At 28.8% G+C, this 24,352-nt stretch overlaps 2 protein-coding genes across 2 annotated transcripts in view; both read left to right on the plus strand.

Annotated features, from left to right (window-relative positions):
- LOC100569786 (peripheral-type benzodiazepine receptor-associated protein 1) overlaps positions 1 to 13,506 on the plus strand; it is a 31,860-nt gene extending 18,354 nt beyond the window's left edge. The window contains exons 10-21 of the mRNA XM_029491489.1: positions 1,857 to 1,991; positions 2,263 to 2,271; positions 2,774 to 2,950; positions 3,115 to 3,275; positions 3,452 to 3,605; positions 3,662 to 3,824; positions 3,887 to 4,130; positions 5,952 to 6,062; positions 6,746 to 6,868; positions 7,253 to 7,619; positions 11,228 to 11,259; positions 12,158 to 13,506. Coding sequence (XP_029347349.1) covers positions 1,857 to 1,991; positions 2,263 to 2,271; positions 2,774 to 2,950; positions 3,115 to 3,275; positions 3,452 to 3,605; positions 3,662 to 3,824; positions 3,887 to 4,130; positions 5,952 to 6,062; positions 6,746 to 6,868; positions 7,253 to 7,619; positions 11,228 to 11,259; positions 12,158 to 12,589 — 2,108 coding nt within the window. The 3' untranslated portion in view covers positions 12,590 to 13,506. The remainder of the gene's footprint in view (positions 1 to 1,856; positions 1,992 to 2,262; positions 2,272 to 2,773; positions 2,951 to 3,114; positions 3,276 to 3,451; positions 3,606 to 3,661; positions 3,825 to 3,886; positions 4,131 to 5,951; positions 6,063 to 6,745; positions 6,869 to 7,252; positions 7,620 to 11,227; positions 11,260 to 12,157) is intronic.
- Positions 13,507 to 16,174: 2,668 nt separating this feature from the next.
- On the plus strand, positions 16,175 to 19,295 carry Mtcs1 (malignant T cell amplified sequence 1). The gene is made up of 6 exons (NM_001162244.2): positions 16,175 to 16,313; positions 16,949 to 17,101; positions 17,165 to 17,265; positions 17,497 to 17,630; positions 18,985 to 19,052; positions 19,121 to 19,295. Exons 1-6 carry the CDS (start codon positions 16,303 to 16,305, stop codon positions 19,200 to 19,202), a joined length of 549 nt encoding a protein of 182 aa, NP_001155716.1. The 5' UTR covers positions 16,175 to 16,302; the 3' UTR covers positions 19,203 to 19,295.
- Positions 19,296 to 24,352: the final 5,057 nt, after the last annotated feature.

A 24,352-nucleotide genomic window follows, 5' to 3' on the forward strand; every position in this document is an offset into this window, starting at 1 on the left:
CCTGCTCACCTTGTCCTCCCTCAAGTGACGCCACTGAATTGTTACATTTCGTAATTTAGTTACAACTATTATACTACCTATAGTAAAATTATGAAAAAAAAACATATTTTACTATTATAATAAAACACATAAAGGGCTTATAGTGTAATATGTGTTTGAGATAAATTTAGTTTAATCAATATACATTAATATATATATAAAATTACTATAAAATCTCACAGTTATTATGATGTTTATACCATTGTTATTATTTATTTATCACCAAACGATAATTTTCAAGGCCAATACAGAAATAAGATAATATTTGTTAATAATTATCTTCATGGTAATACACTTGAACTAAAAGAACACAGTTACAATTTAAAAAAAAGAAATAAATTGCCATTACGTTTCTTTTGTTATTTTTATTCATTAGATAACTTGATTATTTAAAGAACGTGGTAGGGGATGATTTTACCCTATAAGATGATAAATGGAAAGATATATGGAAAGGGATAGGTTTCTAGATTATAAGTAGGGGGCATGGAAACTGATGTTGAAAGGATGCCAAAGATCGACTAAGGAGCCATTAAGATCAGAAGAGGGACATCATGACGACGAGAGGAAAGAGTTGTATGTTAAATATACTTTTAAGACTTTGAGAGCCTTGGTATGATGGATTTTGGCCTATAGTTTCTGACATCAGAGTATCAGACGAGTCACCGGATTTAAGTACTGTGGTAATTGAACATATTTACAAAAGTCTAGGAAATCCAACTTTAGTTATGGATCACCTCAATAGTAAATAAATTTGATACGGATAATAGAGTGACTACAGTTATATGAACAACGAGTTTAAGGGTATGCCATCAGGAGCGTTAGAATATGTATTTACCAATGATTTAAGGGCAGAGATAACATTTTCTAGAAAAAATAGACGGTTCCACATTGTTAATATCAATATTAAACTTGAATCTTCACAGAGCTAAATGAGAGCATGACAACAACAAGGATATCTCAGCCTTGTGTGAGGACTATTTAAATGGTGCCTATCAAATATAAAGGCTTACAAGCCATTACAGTCGAGTTCGGGGTTTGGTATATCAGGTGATAGCCAAGTTTCAGCGAGGATAATGATATTGTATATTGTAAAAACAAGGGAATAGTACATTTAAGATCAATCAACTTGGTTTTAAAACCGCGCACATTCTAATAAAAAAAATATTTAAACAAGAATTAGGACTTATTAAGAGTATAAATTATAATTATTGCATGACTTAATGATACACCTACTATTTTTAGCAATAATACTGGAATAGGAATACTTATATTAGTAGAGATATTGCAATGTTTATCGTTAATTTCAGAAAAATACTCAAGTATAGATTTATAGCGGATTTATACTTGTAGGTGTTGTACTGTAGTAGATACAATCTGAGTTGGAGAGAGAACTAATAATATGTTGCCAGTCCACTTATATTACGATACATAAACTCAATACTTCTAAAATTAATTTAGTAAAAAATTTAAAACATCTTGAAGTAACTAAAAAATCTATATTTTATTTATTTAAAGAAATATTTATGTCACGATTAATATCCACAACATTTGTAAAATTGTTTTAATAAAAAAATCATACGTATTATAGATACTAAATACCCAACCGGGTACCCAACTTTTATCTATTCAAACAAATTTAAAAGAAAAACAATAATACAATATACATGTTCAATTATTTATGATCAGTTAATTGTACTTTGTGGATCAATTTCCTTTAATTTAATATAAGTTAAAAAAATATAATTTTTTAATTATATCAAAGCATTAATAATTAAATATATTTTTTAAGTACATTAGTTCATGGGTTTTGTTTATAGGTTTGGTGCCCAATACATTATACAGAGTAACAGTTAGTGCTAAGACGTTACGTGCACCGACGTTTGATCAAAAAAGGACTTCTACCTCTATGGAGAAATTTTCTACGCACATAAATTTTAAAACGCTGCCTAAAGGTAAACATTTTTGAAATTATGTCATATAATAATCGGACATGAGAATTACCGCTATATTACCCATTGTTACTTTTTTTATTGAAAAATAATGTGTTGGCTTTGCGAAGTTTAAAGCTAACCGAGTCGGTTTTTACCGAGTGAAGTTAATTTATTCAACTGCAACATTTTAAAGTCATATTACTCTAATAAATATTGTTAAATAATGATATATGCAAATTGTAATTCTTTGCTTGTTTTCTTTTTTGTATCGTGCTTGCATGTTTGCATACAGGCTGCAAAGGTAGATAATACGTCATTTTATATTTTTGTAGAATATATTTGTTATACATTACGAAAAAAAAATTTAGAATATTTAAAGAAAAAAATGCTATTATTATTCAAATGTTATTTTCTCTGATAAATATTTTTTAATTCATTGTCTTAAAGTTAAAAATAGCTAGTATAACCTTATATAAAGTAAAATGTATTCTTCTTCCAACTTTTGGATTTAAAAATTAAAATTATTATGTGTTGTACCTATTACTTAAAATTTTGTTTTCGTGAATTTTGAAAATCTAAATACCTTCCTATTCTAGATGTGAGAACTCTGAATAATTTTGTACTTTAATAATAATTGAAAAATATATTAGAGGTACCTACAGTTTTAAATTTTTAATACTTCAAAAATATTTTTTTCATTCTGTTTCTTTTCAGTAACATTTTTTTCTTTAAATTTTCTTTGTATTTCACATTAATTTTTAGTGGATGTTTTATTATATGTTAATCTACAATGTTATTTTTAGGACTTCCAGATCCACCTTCAGAAGTACAAGTAGAATCAGGACCACAAGATGGAACTTTATTGGTTACGTGGCTTCCGGTGACTACCACACTCAGTGACCCCTCTAACCGTGGTCATATAACAGGTTATGCTGTGTACGCAGATGGAAAAAAAGTGTCAGATATTGATAGCCCAACTGGTTAGAATTCATATTCATAAATCATAATGCATTGGATCTTAAAACACAAAATATTATTATACCTTGCCACTTAATTCAAGTAGAAATAAAATAAATACCATTATAGGAATTAGTATGTTATAAGAATATAATACAATTTTATTGATTCACATTTTGATTTTCAGGCGATCATGCTTTAATTGATATCACTCAACTGCTCAGTCTAAACCCCAGACAAGTAACTGTACGCACTAAGTCTAGAGATAACCAGTCTTCTGATAGTAATCCAGTTTTAATACCCGGTGCAAAAAATAAATCTCCTCATCATCACAATCATCACCATAAAGTAAACAATATATGTACCAATGAATAAAATAATAATAAAAAAATGATTTATTAGTTTATTCAAAGTAATAAAAAAAAATTGTATTTATTTATCTATCTTACTATTATTAGTTATCTTTAAAAAACTTAAGGTATACCTATGTAAACTTAACCTAACCAGATTTAAATATACTTTAGCAAGATGAAGACAAACGAATTAAGTATGGATCGGCAGTACCAAATCATATAAGACCGCAAAGGAATGCTTATGGCCAGGTCATCGTAGACACGGAAACTGAAAATCTAAGTGATAAAGAAATATTCCCCGGGCAAATAAGCATACCATCGATAGGTACGTAATAAATGACATAAAATTATTGATAACCTTCAAATCATACTTTTGGACAGAAGTTACGAAAGATTTTGCTGGTGAGGGAAACTATAGTGAAGAAGAGTTCATGGAAAATGGTCGAGGAGCAAGGCGTGCTCCCTCAGCTCATCCACATAGACCCGCAGCGCCCACTCCCAGGTCTAAACCTCCTCATCATGGTCGCCATCATTACGATGAAAGGTATTTTTAGAACTAGCGATTGTGATATACTAAAGAAACTATTTTATTCGTTATATTTATAGAGAGCAGTTCTATCAAAATGAGAAACAGATAGAACCTAGAATAAAACACGTTAGTGGTAGTGGTGACCAAAGAACTTACAGAGGGAGAAGTTCTGATCCCAGGCAGACTGTTTATCAGAAGACACCAAGAGACAAGCGACCTAGATGGGTAGTGGCTATTTATGACTATGATCCTACTACCATGTCTCCTAACCCAGATGTTTGTGACGAAGAATTACCATTTAAAGAGGGAGAACATATAAAGGTTTGCTGTCAAATTTATTTTTATTTTTTTATTTAAATTAATATCGAAAGATTAATGGGCCTCACTGAGGAAAACTCGTGTGGAGGCCCAAATTACATTATTATATTATAAAAACATATTATTTAGGTACTTATAAATATATTTATCTATGTAAAAAATTACTATCAAGCCCAAAAATATTATGTATATTAAAAATAATTATTAAAGCCGGTATAAATATATAATGCTAAATAATGCATTTAATAAATAGTGAATCTTATATAATTAACTAGCTGTATCTATTGGGTATAGTGGTTGGTTTATTTTGGTTAAAGTGTAATAACCTCTTGAGCAAATCGGTTGAGTACTTGAGTTATACTTCCACCCAGGGCTTGAAACCATTTATCGGTTTTTAACCGAATACCGGTAATTTCCTAGACATTTTGGAACTTAAAAATCGGTTATAGTTATTTTAAACACTTTTCTATTTCCGGTTATCGGTTACCGGTTACCGTGTCGATTTTTCAGTTAACATAATATAACATATTAACATAATAAGTAATAATAGGGTACTGACTACCGTTACTTATGATTCATAAGTTATGAACTATAATATGTTTAATTTATTTTAGCTACATAAATAATGATAAGCTCGTAGTTCCTATAATAGTTTAATAATTAATTACTTCTTAAAAATATTCTTAAATCATAAGTGTAACTCATCAGATTCTGTTTTTGGAAAACCGATATTCAATCGCTTATCGGAAACAGACATTTTTTTGAAGCGGTTACCACTTAATCAGTAACCTATAATATTGAATATAGTACCAATAATAGGCTACGAATACCGCCAACGACAGGACCGGTTTTAAACCGGTAACTGGTATTAACATTTTTTGGTTACCACCAAAGCGGTAACCGATAATTTCGATAACGGTTTCTAGCCCTACAGTACCACCCATGAAGATTGTTAAAAGTTATAATATTTGGAGTTTTGTACTCTTTTAAATGACTACATGTATTTTTCATTTCATTTTCTAAGCAGAATAATTATGAATTGTTCAAACTTTGAATAAGTATTTTATTAGCTATAAGTAGGTATTTAAACTACATATAGACAATCGGAGTAGTGGACTAAAATTTTGGGAGGATACCCTTGTACCACTCAACTCCCCTACTCATCTAAAATTTATTAAATACATACTTACTACTAATAAACAATAAAATACTTGTTCAAATTTCGATTTACATATATCGAATAACTCCAAAAAATATTCTGTTTTGGAATAAAGAATTAATAATGCATGTTGTCATTAAAAAAGTAAAAATATTAGAAAATTATAATTATTAAAATACCTAGTCAAAAGTATTTTTTTAGAGAAATGTGGTTTTTTAACGACTTCAAATCATATAGGTACAAAAAATATAATTTTAAAGACGTTAATAGTTTTTGAAATAATCAGTGTCTTACGTTATTAGCCGGTAAACATAATATTATATATACCATCTCATCACTCAATTTTCCGGGGATAAAGTTTGGTATACAAAACTATGATTAAAACTTGATCCGCAGTGTGCTTCATAAATTAAAAAAAAAATCTTGTCGGTATATTTGTGGTTACAGAAAATACTTTTTTCAGTCACACCCATTTTCTCGGACGCTATCGCCCCAAATATCTTAGAATTAGAGTATGCACATATACCAGTGAGGCGTTTATGTATATTCAATATTGTATACACATTATAAATATTATAATCCAGATATCAAAAACATAATTATGGGCTATTAACATCATTCAAATTAAGTGAACTACATTTAAACATATACTTTGATTATTGTAGATATATGGAGATAAAGATCCGGATGGTTTCTATTGGGGTGAAAGTAGAGGAAGATTTGGTTATGTTCCTCATAATATGGTCATGGAATTATCAGATATGCAAAAGGTAAATGTATGTAATTGTATTTATGAAGCTAAATCCACGATTGTTCGATTATATTGTTATATAAATAAGAAGTAATAACATGGTATAAAATATAATATCACGATTTTTTTTTTATGTTCAAGTTTTAGATCAAAATATATTTAAAAAAGGGGGAGAGTAATTAACCACTTTGCAGTGCAATAGTAGTCAAATGTAAAATGTACCTCATTGAGTATAGGTCAAATTGTATGGATGTGTTATATAGGTAGTAATTTATGTTACTATTAGTAATACGGCATAATCTATAAATAGGCAATGGTATAAACATTATTGTTAATCCAATACGCCTTGCTCAGAATCGAAAATTTATTTTTAGCCAAAATTAAATCCCTATATTCATTCTAATATTGGTTAGGTATTATTTGTAAAAGTGAAATTATGTCTGTAAGACTAAAATAAGTAGTGTAGATTAATGTATGCTGTATTTCCTGCTCAGTGGCAGTTCTTTTTGTATTTTTGTAATGGACGACATATTATATTATAATCCCCTTTTTACTTCCTGTTTAAACAAGACAAGAAAAGTAAATTGGATTAATATTATGGAATGATGTTTTGAAAAATACTGGTAATATGTGTGACAATAGGAACTATATTTGTATTTGTTGTTTATTTATACTAACATTTTTAATATGTTATTACACTTTTTCTAGAATCAAGATCCTAGGGGTAGAAAAGATGACCGTTGGATTGATCCGTATTCAGGTCCTGTGAAAAAAATGGTGGCACTGTATGATTATGACCCGACTGAAAATTCACCAAATGTCGATGGAGATGTTAGTCAATTTATTATACCTTCTAATTTTAGGACAGATAATATTTTTAATGTAATATGTATTATTATATCGACATATTTTAACTATACGTTAGTCGTGATACATTATCGTGGATTTTTATTTTTAAATGTATTTATTAAAACATTTTTGTGCGTGTAATAGTTCATTTATATACATTAGGTATTATGTAGGTAAAATATTATGTATCAAACGCAAACCATTCAAAGCTGAACATACAGTGCAAACAGTTGTATCCTGTTTTTTAGTAGAATACATACATTTAATATTGATAGAGATTACTCATAAATTACAACTCGTAAATTTTTCTCGGATATACATAGAGATATAAAATACACAATGTTTTTATTTTTTGTTTCGTTACAGCAAGTGGAACTACACTTCAAAATGGGTCAGACCATATTCATATATGGGGAAATGGATGACGATGGTTTTTACAGAGGTGAGTGTAATGGAGTCCGGGGCCTAGTACCTTCAAACTTCTTGGTGGAGGTAGGCACAGACTATGCTGATGGCGAAGGTGTTGGGCCATTACAGCCCAAAGGCCAACGGCAGTCACAGCACCACCAACAGCAGCAACAGCAACAACATCAGCAACAACAACAACAGCAGCAGCAGCAGCAGCAGCAGCAGCAGCAACAACACCAGCAACAGGATATGAGAGGACACGGCCCCGGGGCTCGTGGTCCACCACCTCCACCTCGAGGCATAGACCAGCCACTTAAGCGCAAAGGTACGCATCTCCAAAAATGTTACCCTCCACTCTTTAATCATAGTCCACACATAATTATTTCACAGATATTCTTTATGGTTATATTCTACCCTTGAAGCAGCTGTTTGCATTTAATGTCCATTACACACTTTTACATTTTTCGGGTGTGCGGCAATTTACATAGTTAGACGATGATCAACAATGGAAACTATAATCGTTTTGCCGCACTCAACTCTTACAATGTAACAATATATTGAATCAAACCGTAAATGAAAGTACCGTGATGGTGGGTTATCCATTATCGTTGTAAAATTTAAAAAAAAAGCGCGTTTAAATAAAATATAAAAAAAATACATATAAAATATTTTAACATTATGGTTAATATTTAGACACGCGAGATCTTTAGGAAAAACATGCATATACACCTACACAATAAGTCGAAATAGTAAAAATATATAAATATGTTTTATTTGTTTTTGCCTGATTACTTCAGCAGCTTGTTTTTGTTTTGTTATGTTGTTATTTTCCGGCCCGGTTTTTGTCACGGAATTTATTTGTTACCCTATTGCAATGGCTTTTGAAATTTTTGTTTTGTTTTGTTATTGAAAACTTGACAAAATTATGTTGTGTTATTGTTAATAAATACGTTTGTTTAATGTGCCTACCCGTTGTTCTCTGCAACATAAAATATTTGCATCATACCACAATAAAGAGGACTTATTATAAATTCATATCACACAACGCATATTATTATACAGTGATTTTTTATTTTAAATGATCTACCTACTAATTATCTCGGTAAATGTTTGTGATTATAAAATAAATATCTTTTTTATCCAGTTTGAAATAAGTATAACACATTATTTTGAAAAAAATAATTAAACATATTAAAATTGTTTGTATAATAGTGATTTTTAAATTTGTTTAATGACCACAAATAATTTATTTGTGTTAAAAAGCATTTCCATTTTAAACATTAAATAAGAAATAAATAGTAATGAGTATCCTATAATATATTACTGAGTATCCACAATTCCACTCATTAAAACTTAAACTTATTAATAAAATAACTATTAATATATAATACTCAGTACTTATGCATCAATGTTTTTTTTTATTTTTAATTAAAATTGGGGTCCATTAAAAAATCAAGATACTAAAAACAATTTGAAAAAAACAAGTTGAAATTATATAAAAATTAAAAATACATTTTTTTTAACACAAAAATTAACTAAGATAATGATTTATTTTTTTTTTTTAATGTTCCATAAACCATAATATTTTAAGTTATATTATGCAACTAATTTTGTGTTTGCAGTAATTGTTAAATGTAAATATGAAACATGTAAATTTGAATGTTCGCACGGTAGCACGAACGTGTTGGTACTGCAACAAAGGAAGGTCAAATGTTTAGGTTTTAACTAATTCCATTTTAATGGATATCTAATTACATCCCTTCCAATAGCATTAGCTTTTATTCTGGGAACATTATAGGAGAGTACATTAGCAATCGATAACAATCTTGAATTAAACCAGCTTTACTATTTACATATCTACTATATTTTTCCTTACGCTGCATTCAAAATTAATTTCTTACTTTTTTTTTAAAAGATTTTGGTTAAGTATTAAGTGCAACTTATTTGTTAAAAGCTGATCATTTTTTCGTTATCCGATATGCAACAATTTTCTAAATCAAGTTATGTCATTCCAAAAATAAATGTTAAAGCATTTTGAACATTTGGTTAAAATGTTATTTATTTTTCTACGTTTTAAAAATCAACCTAATATGGCAGTTTTCTAGTTTTACTCGATTTGAGATAGTTACCTACTAACGGTATCATTATTACAAGGGCCACACCACAATATTCCCACATGATGAATTTTAAGATTCAACAGTTATTTTTTATCACATTGGATTTCTTAATTTTGTAATTTACCTAGTTAATCGATTTTACTATTGCTCTTGCCCAATTTTGGTTGAAATATATAGCTCCTGATAAATTATTATGTTTTAATTTATTACGTCAACAGATTAGTGCGCTTAGATAAATACAAACCGGGGAAGAATCCATATTATATAGTTAATACAGGTGTGCTACGCCCCATTGAGTAGGTGATAGGTCACTGTATTGAATATATTAAATTTCAAATTGAACGATAAATCATTGCACACGGAAAATAATTCTGAGCGGAGATACACTGCAGCAAGGTTTATTTATATGAATATATTATATTTTAATACTATTATTAGGTGCTATAACTTATTAGGTAGTAATATGGTAGGATAAAATAATCTTCATTAATCATAACTATTATACCTATATTATATAATATATTGTTGTTATTAATTTATGAGTCAATATCATATCTATTTTACTGCTCCTAAAGGTGACATATTAGACGTAATAAAATGAAAACACATACATGTATTATCTTTCATTTCTCCGCTCAGAATCTAAAATAAAACATATTATGACAAAGTTTTTTATTTGTTTTTAATAAAATTAATTTTATTCGTGATTAAATTTGAAAGAATTAAAAAAAGAGTAGGTGGAGCTATAAATTACAAATAAATACAATTACATTTTGACTCCATATCTTTAATCTTGTATCAACAGTATTAAACATTTATTTCGTAGTATAGTATTGCAGAATAGAACATGAAAATAAATAAATTGATTTATATTTAAAATTGTAGGGCAGATATGTTTCTAAAGAATGTCAGTTGAAATTGTTGAATCAATAAATATTTTATTTAAAGAAAATTCATAATTTGTTAACTTATTTAAACAATAAAAAAAAAATCAATATAAACTTAATATACAATTTTCAACACACTTTATGATATAACCAATAATTTAACAAACGTTGTGTTCTTAAAAGCTATTTAGATGTATTATTAAAAATTGAAAATATTATTTTCTGGCAGTAAGAATGTATTTTGACATTCAAATAAAAATAAAAGTTTTTATTAAAAATTTTTTTTAGTTCGCTTTGAAAGGAAAATATATTACCTAAATATTGTTTAAAATATACGAAATAAGTATGAAAACGCAACTCATTTATAATATTAATTTTAAGTTTAAATATACATGAAAAATAATACTTTTATATAGCTCCACCTACATATTTTGTTTAATTGTTTTTTAAAAAAATACAACGTGCATGTTATAACATTGATCTCTATGTGTGCTTTAAATGTTTTATTATTTTTTTCTTTATTTTTTTATGATTCTTGATTAATTCAAATGTATTCATCAATTATAATAATTGTTGTTTTAATAAGACATACTGAATTGGTTTGTTCAAACTGAATAAATTTGTAAATTTTTTGTCAACGATATGACCCACCTTCAATGTGTTCCAAGCATGTAAATGGTTTTCCGCCGCACACAATCACATCTCAAATAAAAACGAAATTAAAAAAAAAAACTACAGTTACGTTTTTATTTTTGATGATTTTATTTTTGTGAATTCATCCATTACTCATCATTATGAAACTCATATATTGCATGTTCTGTGTCTTAGTTTTTTTGTCATGGTCAAAAAAACCAAACCATACAAAATTATATGTTTTCTGTATGTTTTTCTATCTTTTTGTTTTTCTATCTTTGTTCTGTTCGCTATAGATGCCTGCCTTCCGCAGTATGATTATCACCAGGTGAGTGCGTGTGAGCTATTAATGATCTGTGTCTTCTTCAGTACATATATTTATACAACAAATACACTCACACTCTTTATCGACCAGACAACAACAACCTCTACAATATTAACACACACAAAACATAACATATTCTGTGTGCTACGTCTAGCTGCCGGTGCACCCGTCACATTATAAACATAATGGAATAATGTACACAATATTTAAGTTTAAATCATTAAAATTCTATAGTTACAGGTATATTAATAATATAGTAATACATCACATAGGATTTTATCAGATAATACATTTATTGTTAGTGTATGTTCATTCTGTATTTTAGATTTATCCAATTGATATTATTTTTCTCTTTCAGAACTAATTACATAAATAAATGTTTTTCCTTGTCCTTTTGTAAGATATACACTATACAGTTTACACTCCTTTATTTACTATTATTACGTAATTTTAATTTGGGATTCATCGTCATAGCGGCAAAGTAAATTAATTTTAATAACTAATTAGTGTATGCTGTACCTATATGTTAATAAAAGTGTTATTACCAAAGCCTCCTTGAATATATGGAGAAAAGTTATATTTTATTAAAGCGTTGGGTATAAATCATAAATCATAAAAATAATTTTGTTTAAAGTTTTTAATCCAGTAAAATTTGAAATTAAATTTTAATTGTCTAATCTCATCACTATATTTTAATCGATGATCATTAATAATATTAATTCTACCTAGATATTGATTTTATTTTCAATGTTCTCTCAAAATGTATTCATAACAGGCAGCTGAATTTATTTACTCAAAGGTACCTATAACCAAGACTTTGAGAATCCTATGTATGTTGGTCGCATGTTAGGGTAATTTTGTTGGAATATTTGGGACTTAACAAACCATGACGGGATTTTAGATGTCAGCGGTGGATGCGAGGGAGAGAGGAGATCCGTACGAGAGGAGAGATGGTAGAGACGGAAGCGGTGGTCAGTCAGCAGGTAGTGGTGGTCTTCAGAGCACTTCGGGCAAACTATTCAAAGGCCTAGCACATGTCGTTCCAGACTTCGGACTTGGTAGCAGGCCACAAGATGGTCAACAAATCCATAACCAAGGGCATACTGGAGGTGGAACGTCAAGTTTCATGCAAAAGCTGAACGATCTGACCCATCACAATCCTGTTAACAACACCACCATGAACCAACAAAATCAACAACAGCAGCAGCAGCAGCAGCAGCAGCCACAGCAACAGCAACAGCAGCAGCAACAACAGCAGCCCGATCATGGTGTGGATAACATTCTGTCAAAGGGCAAAGAATTGATTTTCATGAAGTTTGGGCTGGGAAAATGATGTTTACCGACGACTATTAACGTAGTGTTCACTGCCGATGTCACTGTGATCCGTTTATACTGCTAACGTATTATTTACTGTCTTTCTTTACGTTTCTTGATATCGGTAAATATTTCTATGTATTAAAAAGATATAGCAAACCGATATGCTCACAGTTAATTGAATAAAAATATAAACAAATAACAAAAATGCTAAAAAATGATCCTTCTACTAATAACTGTAATCGTTGATGAATAAACCATATGTCACTTGTTTATGTTTTAATTTTTAAAGCCCTATTTGGATTCATGTTAATAGTCAACGGTAAATATATCTTTTTATAGAATATGATGTTATGTATTACTCTCTTTTTGACTTCCATATAAGATAAAGATTAAAGATATTATTATTATTATTATTATTATTATTATTTTCTAATCCGACTTATAACACGTACATTTAGTTAATTATTTTTTTTTTTATAATAATATAATCCAATAGTATAAAACAATAATGTAATAATTTAATTATTTCGATTGGCATACATAGTATAACGTACATACCTATACATAATACACGTCATTATTATATTTTAAGTATATTATTATTAATTGTTAATATATATTATATATAAATTTATATTGTATAATTTGTATATGCATACATAATAGTATTATAATATTATATGGTTACGAATATTAAACGATAGGTTTGTTATAGGCTGTACGTGAGAAAAGTCAAAGGCTGTGATATTATTAGTTGTTTACTTACAACCGCCTGCACTATACTTGAAGTAAGACATTATTTTTGAAATTACAAATTACATGATTTCGATACTAAAAATAGTAAATACATACGGCGGCGGTGGCGCCAGCTTTCAATTTTCCTATGAAAACAGCATTCGTCACTCGTTTTATCTTGAGGAGCTGCTTTAAGGCCCATAAACGACTTGTACATTTATACGCTGAAATATTTGCACATGACCGCACGAAATGATCACATAAAATCATATTCGTGTACGCACTAGTCTTTTTAATTAACGAAATTTCTTAAAAATGTTCAATTCAAAACGAATCGTATTACCGTATTTTATCGTTATTACCTACCTACATTACATAATGTAAATATATTATATTTTTTGGTTAACTAAATTTTCACATGTTACAAATTATACGTGCTTATAATAATAATAATAATAATAATAATAATAATATAGAGTTTTCGGTGCCTCGATTATAATACTATAACAACACTGATTCCATTTCGCAACTGCCAACTATACATTATATACCATATACGTACTTCTTTTCTTTTTCATGTGTCGGTTGCTATTCGTGTTTTTGTCAAATATTATAATAATGGATTATGTTAGGTTTATATACTGGGAGACGTATTAGTTATGTCTTATCAAGTCCTATATTATAGCTTCATTGATGTACATAGGATGAAATAAAAAGTTATAGATAGGAATAATTTAAAATCAGATGGAAAACTCTTTTTTCGAACGTTTCTTGGCATTCCTATGCGTATATAATTTGTATGCATATAATACACATATGGTAATATTATTTATATACATACAAAATTTAATAATATAATTATAATTATTAGGTACGTTCCTCATAAAATGTGTATTGGTGTAAATAATAATTCTCACCTTTAGATTTTTACTAGAAAAATCTTTTATGAACATATTGTTTGCGTTATCGTTTACTATCATTTTAATATAACATTAAAATTGTCTATAATTATATTCTACAATGATTATTTTTAAGCTATCTAATGGATTAAATCTAAAATATACTCATTTTATCATAATATGTAATGTAATTTTAAGGTACTTCAAATAAATTATTGAATGCTGTTCATAAATTAAAATATAATATCTTTCAAATATGTACAGTCTTGTTAATTCTAATCGTTTAAGAGATAAATATATGACAAAAGTTTATAAATGTTTCCTATTCAGAAATGTAAATTGCATGTTTTCACCCAACCATTAAAACTTCTTAAAAAATATTGAAACATTTAGTTTTTTTTTTTAGACTTATTTGTTTTATATTACGCAGTAATTGTTTATACTTTTATAGGTAACTATATACAGAACATTTACATATCTAAACCAGCTAAACCATATTATCAAGTAATTTGAAAATATTATTAAATAAAAATAGTATGGTTATTTTAAAACATGGCATGGATTAATGCGCAGGTACAAATTCATACGAAGTAGTTTAAACCCACTAAAAATATTTTAACAATTTTTACTCAATTACAATGACCGAAAAAATTCCACGTGTGATCATTCAAAACACCCAGTAAACATTGATTCGCTACCTACTAATATTGCAATCGGCCACTGTGTTAGCCAATGTTTCTCCACGTCAAAAGGAATCGTCTTACAATTTAAAAATAAATATAATAATAGATATAATCACGATTAAAGATATTTTGGGGACAGTATAAAGAGTAATATGATATATATCCAATATATAAAATTCTCGTGTCACAATGTTAGTTACCATACTCCTCCGAAACGGTTTGACCGATTTTTATGACATTTTATATGCATATTCAGTAGGTCTGAGAATCGGCTACTATCTATTTTTCATACCCCTAAGTGATAAGGGTTGTCCAGAAAAAAATATTAATACTGTAGGTATTATATATTGGTTTCTATTAGTTGATCGGGCATGTTTGTTGACCTAACCTAACCGCAGGTAGATTGCCTACTTGATAATAATATTATACTGCTGCGAATTAGAATTTTTACCCCGGGTAACAGAAAAGTTAAGATAAATCTAGAACATCATACACCGAATATTAAATAACGCATTGAACAAAGTTTGAGTCATATACAGTTTGTACTTTTAACGGGTAACGAAGTGCACGGGATCAGCTAGTTATGTATATATATTTATATTGGAACTTTTTTACTTACTTCCAAAATCGCAAAATAGTGAACTTCATTAGCCCATAACTTTCAAAACTAAGTCCGTGCGCCAAATTCGGACATCACCATCGTTTTCAGCGTACTTAGCTACTTAAGTTTCAAAAAAAAAACGCAATAAAAATTGTTCCCGGTAAAGTAGAAATATACATTTATGTATTTTTTTTTTTTTTTTTTTTATTAGAAATAAGCCGCAACAACAAAGGTTATTGGCTACCTTTATATTTTTATTAATATTAACGTCAGTAGGATTTTATAACAATATTGACAACATTTTACATTTTACATGTATAAGTATAGTATATGTATATGAAAATTATTTTCATATACATAATATACTTTCATAATGAAATATGAATCAATGTAAATTGTAAAACAATTAACAAATGTTAACGTTGCCCACTTTATAAATGGCGGCCGACTTCAACATTGGTCACAACAACTGCGGTATACAGAGGGATGGGGGACAGTTGGGTCCCGTGATACGGCTAATAGTGATCTTTAATCGTGATAGTGATTGTATATCAATGGTGGTATCCGTGCACACACTATCACCTTATCTTCTCTACATCGTGGTTCAATACTTCAATATATTGTGGTTTTATCACCACAGACTACAGAGTGATAAATATGATCAACAGTCAACACGATAACATTCGATTTTTAATAAGTCAGTTTCATTTTCATAAAATTCTGAATTCTTTAGGTCGTTGAAAATCACTCTAGTCTATGCACATATTTTTTTTTTTTTTATAAAAATTAGAAGGGATCGTAGCCATATAAAATGTTCAAGAAGTAAGTATAACAATCTTAAATTTATTTGATCAACGAAAACATGAATAGTTAGTTCTTAATTTATAGAAATGTTATGACTTTTTTTTACTCGGTGTTATTTTAAAATACACCTTTAGTGTACCATCATTTTTATATTAGAGTGAACTGACCTATTATCAAACTTTTAGGTAAGAATGTTATCCGTAGTTACTCGTTGGTTATTTACGATATTTTAATTCTTAGGTGAATTATGAGAGTTTTCAAATATTAATATTTTACATACTCATAATTCACTTATAAATTAAAATCCAAAAACCACCGATAGAACACGGGCAATGTTCTTACCTAAAAGTTTGATAATAGGTAAATTCACTCTAATATCAAAACTAACAACACACTATTGAAACTGGCGAACGAAAGTTTGCTGTGTCGTACTTGTATAAGACGGAGACAATACATGCTGATACTCAGTCCTCTTAATTCAATTTTAATTTCTGCAAAATGTGTACACAGTACATTTAGTATTGTTTGCATTTTTATTGTGTTTTTTACTTTTATTGGTGTTCACACAATTATTTAAATTTTTTGTTCATTTTAATTGTATTATTGATACCTATCTGCTAATAGTAGTACCTATACTATTTTAATTTTTCCAGATTTGACGATAAAGATAGTGTGATAGGTATTCAGCAGTTAAAATCGTCTGTCCAAAAAGGTATTAGAACAAAAATTCTTGATCAATATCCAACACTAGAGGAGTACATAGATATGATATTACCTAAGAAAGATGCACTAAGAATTGTTAAGTGGTAAGTCTTTAAATGTACTTGATAATATACATTTTTAATTAATATAAAACAATTATTGTCTAGCCAAGATCATATTGAAATTATTGTTAATTCAGCTGGTGACTGTTTATTTTTTCGGCATAGAAATGGCCCTTGGCTGCCTACACTGAAGCTTCTTCATAAATGTAAGTATTAGACCTCGTAATGGATTTCACAATATTATTAACCTATGAAATATTGGAGATTTTATATAGAAGAAGTAACTTGTAAATTAATCTGAAAAAAATTATTAATATTTGATTTACCATTGTACCTATTGGATTCTTAAGTATTCAAATTATGAATTAGGTACTAAAAAATATTAATTATTATTTTATAATGTATTTAAATTAAATATGTATTGTTTTTTTTTCTAGATCCATTCTTCCTTCCTAAAGAACAAGTAGACTTAGGTGCCATTAAATTTGTTATGAGTGGTGCCAACATTATGTGTCCTGGTTTGACTTCCCCTGGAGCAAAAATTGAGCCTGTTCCACAAAATACAATAGTTGTATCCTTTAAATTGTATATTTTTTAATTAAATCTTATACTGATGTTTTGACTGACTAAAATTCACGATTATTATTTACTAGGTGATCATCCACGGTGTTGCCCATGACAAATTAAATAATGCTAGTGGATTTACCCTGTGTTAAACTCCGTTAATTATTATTAGAGACCGGATTTATATGAACAAAAAGACCTCAAAATATGCTTCTAAAAATGCTCTAATATGCTACAAAATATGCACTTAAAATTGAATCGAAAACATTTTATTTAAAATTATGTAAAAAATAAGTATTAATTAATTAAGTAATAAAAAGAGGTATATAAGGGTTTTAATAGTATAAAAAAGTATAAAAAAGTATATTTTTGTCATCTTCACTAAGTTCTTCGCCATTTAATGTCATTTATCTTAAATCTATAAAATATTAGCCCTGATTGGTTTCCGTCGAACACTTGAACTCTATATTATAGGAACAACGAATTTATTTATATTGATATTATAATAATATACACATAAATATGTATATCAATATTTATGTATATCATTTTTTTTTTGCAATACTGATCGTAATATTATCGATATTATGTGGCTGTGAACGTGAAAATACGACGAATAACAAATATATGTGGTATAAATAATAATATGCACTATAAACCTACAAATATGCATTAAATATGTATTTAATAGGTAAAAACGTTGAAATATGCAAAATATGTAAAATACAATTTGTGTTATTTTAATAAGAATGATCTAAATCGGAGACAATTCTCATCAGATTTCAAAAAGCTTATTTCAATACGTATATGCATTTGCATATAAATCCGGTCCCTAATTATTATAAACTACACATATTTTTAATACATTAACTTAGGTAATTTTGACTACATATGATAAAGAGCTAAAATTATATCCAATTGTAATAGTTATTTTATTTTCTGTAACTAATGACAACCCTTTAAAATATTTGTTTTTCGTGAGCTAACAAATCCTTGTGTAAGCCCCTCTTTATAATGCAAAATTTAAAAATTTGCCCTCGAGGTACTAAACCTCAGGTATAAGATTATGTATGTACCAATTTTCAGAACCATCAATGTTATAGACTTGGATATGGATCACTAAACCGATTTAATATATGGTCGTACATAGACACCTAAAAACGGTTTAAGCTTAAACCGTTTTAAATAATATTAAAACGATTTAATTTCAAACCGTTTTAACGCCATCATATAAACGTAGTAACTTACACACACACATACACACAAACATATCCTTTTATTATTGTTATTTTTGTATTATGTTATTTAAATAATTTTTGTTGAAATGTTTCTAGTATTTTCTTTAACTCTCATTTATTCAGGCTGTAATGGCAGAAGGCAAACAGCATGCTCTGGCCATTGGAATTACTAGTCTTTCTACGGATGATATGTAATTTTATAGTTGATATATTTTCTTATGACAGTTTTCTAAAAATTATATTTTGATATTTATTTCAGATTAAAAGTGAATAAAGGAGTTGGTATTGAAAACTGTCACTATTTGAATGATGGTCTTTGGCAAATGAAAGCTGTGAAGTAATACAATTAAGCATAGCAAACATATTGTATCAAACTATGTACGAATTATCTTGAAATTTAAGTCGTATGTTTAATAAAATATTCTCATCATTAATCTTGTATGACAATAATTCCTAAAATACTACAACTATAAGAGGGTCATACCTTAATGTGGCCATGTTATCTCTGCAGGCATACAACATACATACAAATTACACACCTATATAGATAGGAGTGTATATAAGATCATACTGGCCTAGTGTAATAAAATGTAGGATTTTAATCCAACATTGTATTTTTATCATATTATAACTGTTGATACATCTATGATCAACTTCAATGCATATTTTATGCTGCAGGAAAGTGGGCTGTAACCGTTCCAATTATTACATGTCAACTATAATAATATCAAGTATATTCTATCATAGACCTTATCATACTCCTTACCTAATCTCGGGTTGTGTCCTAGGTGAATCAGTGAGTGCGGTGAAAACAAAACAACTTGTATTCCTCTGTATTGGAGAACGGTCAGAATAGAACTCGCACTCATTCACGTAAAACACGCCCAACACGGTGTTATAACTCAATACAATTATACTCCATAGTAGGGGTTCCCAACCAGACAATTTTTAATTTAAAAAAAGGTTCATAACAATACAAATTACAAATTTATCATTCTATTTTATGATTTATCGGTCATTCATGTTCATATTTACTTAATCCATAGAAACCTAGAAAAATATTGAAAGTAGAAATTATTGTTCATAACTCAGTGCTATATTGCCATCATAGAATTATGTGGGTATAATATAATGCTTTTTGTGTATAAATTATAGCTAGGGCTGAGGACTTCTAGTTTTTTCATATTTGTCTAGAAAGGTCACAGAAAAATGTGGGTGATGTATAAATATGTTGCATAATACAAGTGGGTTACACAGAAAATTATATTTTGTATATTCTGTTATTGCATATAAATGCATGTTTGAGCATATTAAACAAAATAAGAACATATTTTGCCATTTTTTTTATGTAATAAAGTTAATTTTGAGAACTAAGGACATATTATTCATTTCGAAAATTTTTAAGTGTAAAATTATGGTTTTTGACAAATTAAGTGGTATGAATACCGACCGTTTCTAAATAGTTCGATATAGGCAATTTTCTATTTGAGTGTATGCGGGTCATGTAAATGTGTGCGTAGTAAGTGATCATTAGTGTGAGTGACTGTGTATAAAATAAATAGCGGAGCGTACCCGCACAATAGGTATACACACTTGGGTATTTTATATAATTCCTGGTCTAAAATAAGTTGGTACCTATATTATAATAATAAATAAAATTACAATGATAAATCACATGAAATAAATATTTCAACGAAACCAATATTATAGCATACCTATTAAAGGTCCCGGTGCCAGTTTTTCAAATTTTCCACAATTCTATACAATTTGAAAATTAAATTTTATATTTTAGTTGCCACCTCAATTACTAATCTACTACCCGATACCTATTTAGGGGGGATTGGTAGGGTATATTATATCGAAAAAAGTGATTTTACGGGAATAACTTTCAAGCTTTATAGAATTGTCGGATTTTGATGACTATTTTTTTATCTGAAAGAAGAAGACTTCCTGCAGCCCGCATCGATCTCTGATTTTGTATTTTATTTAAAATAATTAAATTAATCAATTTGTAATAAAATTCTTTTAATCTTGTATTTTTTTTAGACATATTATAAAGTTTGAGAATAAAATATTGAAAAACAGAGATTGATGCGGGCTGTAGAATATTTTCCTCTAGCAATTAAAAAAAAAAAATTATGAAATTTGGTTGATTCTACAAGGCAGTATCATTACTGTTATTCCCGCAGAGTGTATTTTTGAGGACAAAATGACATCGGCACCGGTCGCCTTAAATTATTTCGTTTTGTGTTCCTTATTTTTCGCTTAATGATATTCTGTACAATAGGGTTTGCGTTATGTTTGTTTAATGATATATTATACATTTTCAATTTTGTTAATCGTTATGTTTTGTTTTCTGATATTTAATTATTTTTGTTTATTGTTTTGCGCTATAATTACGTTTAGAAATGCAACAGTTTTTTTGTCAAATAAAACAAGCCCTGAATGACTTCTCCGGGTTTTTTTACTTAGTTTTCAATTCATCAAATTGGTAAATAGGTACCTACCTAAAAGTTCTACAAGTGTGTGTGTATTATTTTGCAATCAACAGATTTTTTTTAACGATTTAAATTCTAACTTGAAATTAATTTCACCAAGTTTTCTAAATAACTTTATAATGAGGGAGTTTTATTGTAAAAACGAAAACCCAGGATAATTGTCTGTTTACTGGCACGTCATTCACACATTATAATGTACCTATTCAAACTTCCTATGTAAGTTACTTGAAGGATAATTCTACTGATGGTTAATTGTACGGATTTTGAATGCACCGTAATTTTGTCTTTACTTCTTGTGGATGACAGGCCAGAAACAATACTGAACTTCTGCTGCATGTAGATGTACCTAATAAAATAATTTATTATTAAACACGATTTAGGTAATTTTTGAGTTAGAGTCATTGTACCTATAATGCCTACCCGTTTAATTATAATACATTTGTTATAGCCTATAGGTAGGCTATACCTTCACAATAACACATAATGTTTCATAGACGCTTTTTGAATAAAATAACTTCTGTTACCTATAATAGGTACTTAATTAAATGTGGAAGTAGGTAATTGCTAAATTTAATACGTTTTAAATTATCTATATTTGGGCATATAGCCTATGCTTCATTTTTTTAATTTTCGAAATTTTTATGCACATATATTATTTTTACGAATATCAAGTATTTTGTACACGATTTGAAAAATAAAATTGTATAAACTTGAAATATTAACTAATCATTGTTGACTTATTAAAATTAATAATACACAAAATAATTTTATCCTGTAGCACTAGGTAGTGACCAAAACGGAACAATTGGTTATTATTGGCGCGTTGTCGAATTTTTTTATACATATAACCATATGAGCAGAGGCGGATCCAGAAATTTTTTTTTTTTGGGGGGTTGAGAGGGGTAAGTATATTAAAATATTGTATTATGAATATTTTTATCTGATATAAATATTGAACTCCGCGTCACCACCTTGACCTTTTTAGGGTTCCGTACTAAGACTGCTGTACGTCCGTCCGTCCGTCACCAGGCTGTATCTCATGAACCATGAAAGTTAGAAAGTTGAAATTTTCACAGATTATGTATTTATGTTGCCGCTATAACAAAAAATACTAACAATCCTAGAATATACAATACAAGCAGTGTTGCCGACATGTTTATAGCTGATCATGGTACGGAACTCTTCGTGCGCGAGTCCTACTCGCACTTGGCCGGTTTTTTATTAGGTATGTCGTATGTGACACTATTTAGTATTAATATATAGTATGTTAATACAGTTACCAATAATTACCAAACTATTTTTAAGTACGAAGCCTTGAAATATAATTCTAAGTTCCCTTATCAGTTTTTCTTATAGCAATACGAAAATGTAAAAATATATAATATAGGAACACAGTTTTATTTTTTATAATTTATATAATTTAATTAATTTTTTTTATAGGTAACGAGCCATTCTACTTTTAAGTCTTAACATTAATTTTTAACTCCATTCTTCGTCTCTCCCACATATCCCCCACTTATGGAAAAAACATATTAAAAAAAATATTATTGATAAGAATCAATCCCATTCTATCAAGTCTTAACATAATATTCCTAACACCCAATTAGGATTCAAAAAAAACACTCGTCACTCCATCAAGTTCACATAATAATCGATATAATATCTCGCAATCACTTGAAAATAAGCTCTATTCCACAGGTGTTTTCTTCGACATCGCCCAGGCACGAAGGTCTCTTCCACAAAATTCGCTTTCTTCCGGCACCCCTATTTCTAACAATTAAATCATTCCTATCTAATCATTCCTTTGCTGTCCATTGTGAGGATGAACTCTCTCAAATCCACTTCCCTATAGCAGGTGTTTCTCAGGGTAGCATCCTAGCTCCAACACTCTTAAACATTTATACATCTGGTATTCCACACTCTCAAAATACCACTCTTGCTACCTTCGCTGATGATACAGTCATTATTTCAAACCTAACCAGTCTCTGAAGCACTCCAAACACACCTTAATGAACTTCAAAACCTTAACTAACCTAATCTAACCTATGGAGAATAAAAATAAATCCTAACAAATCAACACATATAACTTTCTCTCTACGACCAGGCCACTGCCCCCCCCCCCCCCCCCCATGACTCGATGACACGATTTCCTCTAAAGAAGCAACTCGTTATCTTAGAGTCCACCTTGACAATAAAATTACTTGGGCCACTCATATGAAAACTAAGAGAAAATCTCTTAATCTCAAACTCCATACACTTAGAGATTTTAATTTCCAAACAAATTATTCGACCATCAATGGCCTACGGTATTCAGCTGTGGGGTACGGCCAAACATAAATTATAAAAATGTTCCAATAATTTCAGTCAATTTGCCTCCGCCTCATTACAAAGGCAAAAAATAAAGCTAAAAATAAAGTATGAGTGTAATTAATTATTATCAAGTAGTATAAAATTATTAAGTGTTATATGTGACATTTAACAGTTTTTTGTAGGTAGCATACAATAAAAGTACCAAAATACTACATATTAAACTATAATAGTTATTAGAAATATAATATAATGATTAGTCAATCATTAATCAAACATAATGTTATTTATAGCAAGCTGTACATGTAAGACAATTACAATTACAACATTATCATCAGTATATGCAAAATTTACAACAAAACTGTGAATCGGCAAAGAATTGGAAATAACAACTAACTCTTTAATTGTTCCTGAAGATAAAATTATTGAACATGAGAGTATCTGCAATGAGATCTTAAAATGGGCAGTGTCTTTCTGGAGAATGTACATTTCGAATTAATTTCTTACATATTTCGTTCAATAATTTTCTTTTTAATTATAGGCTCTGTTCAAACATTGTTTCCTGCTTCAATGTGGACAAGAAAAGATATTGATGAATTTAAAGCTAATTTATTATGAGAAGGTGGAGAAGCCGTTATTAAAGTTAATCATGGAGAAAAAAAAGGTACCTAGCTATAGAGTAAAAT

Source organism: Acyrthosiphon pisum, chromosome A3 (genome assembly GCF_005508785.2).
Source record: "Acyrthosiphon pisum isolate AL4f chromosome A3, pea_aphid_22Mar2018_4r6ur, whole genome shotgun sequence".
Classification (NCBI taxonomy): Eukaryota; Metazoa; Arthropoda; class Insecta; order Hemiptera; family Aphididae; genus Acyrthosiphon; species Acyrthosiphon pisum.

Coding starts and splice junctions, on each gene's coding strand:
- Mtcs1 (NM_001162244.2), top strand. Junction 17,102..17,164: donor GCACTAAGAATTGTTAAGTG/GTAAGTCTTTAA, acceptor ATTATTGTCTAG/CCAAGATCATATTGAAATTA. Junction 17,631..18,984: donor TTCCACAAAATACAATAGTT/GTATCCTTTAAA, acceptor TCATTTATTCAG/GCTGTAATGGCAGAAGGCAA.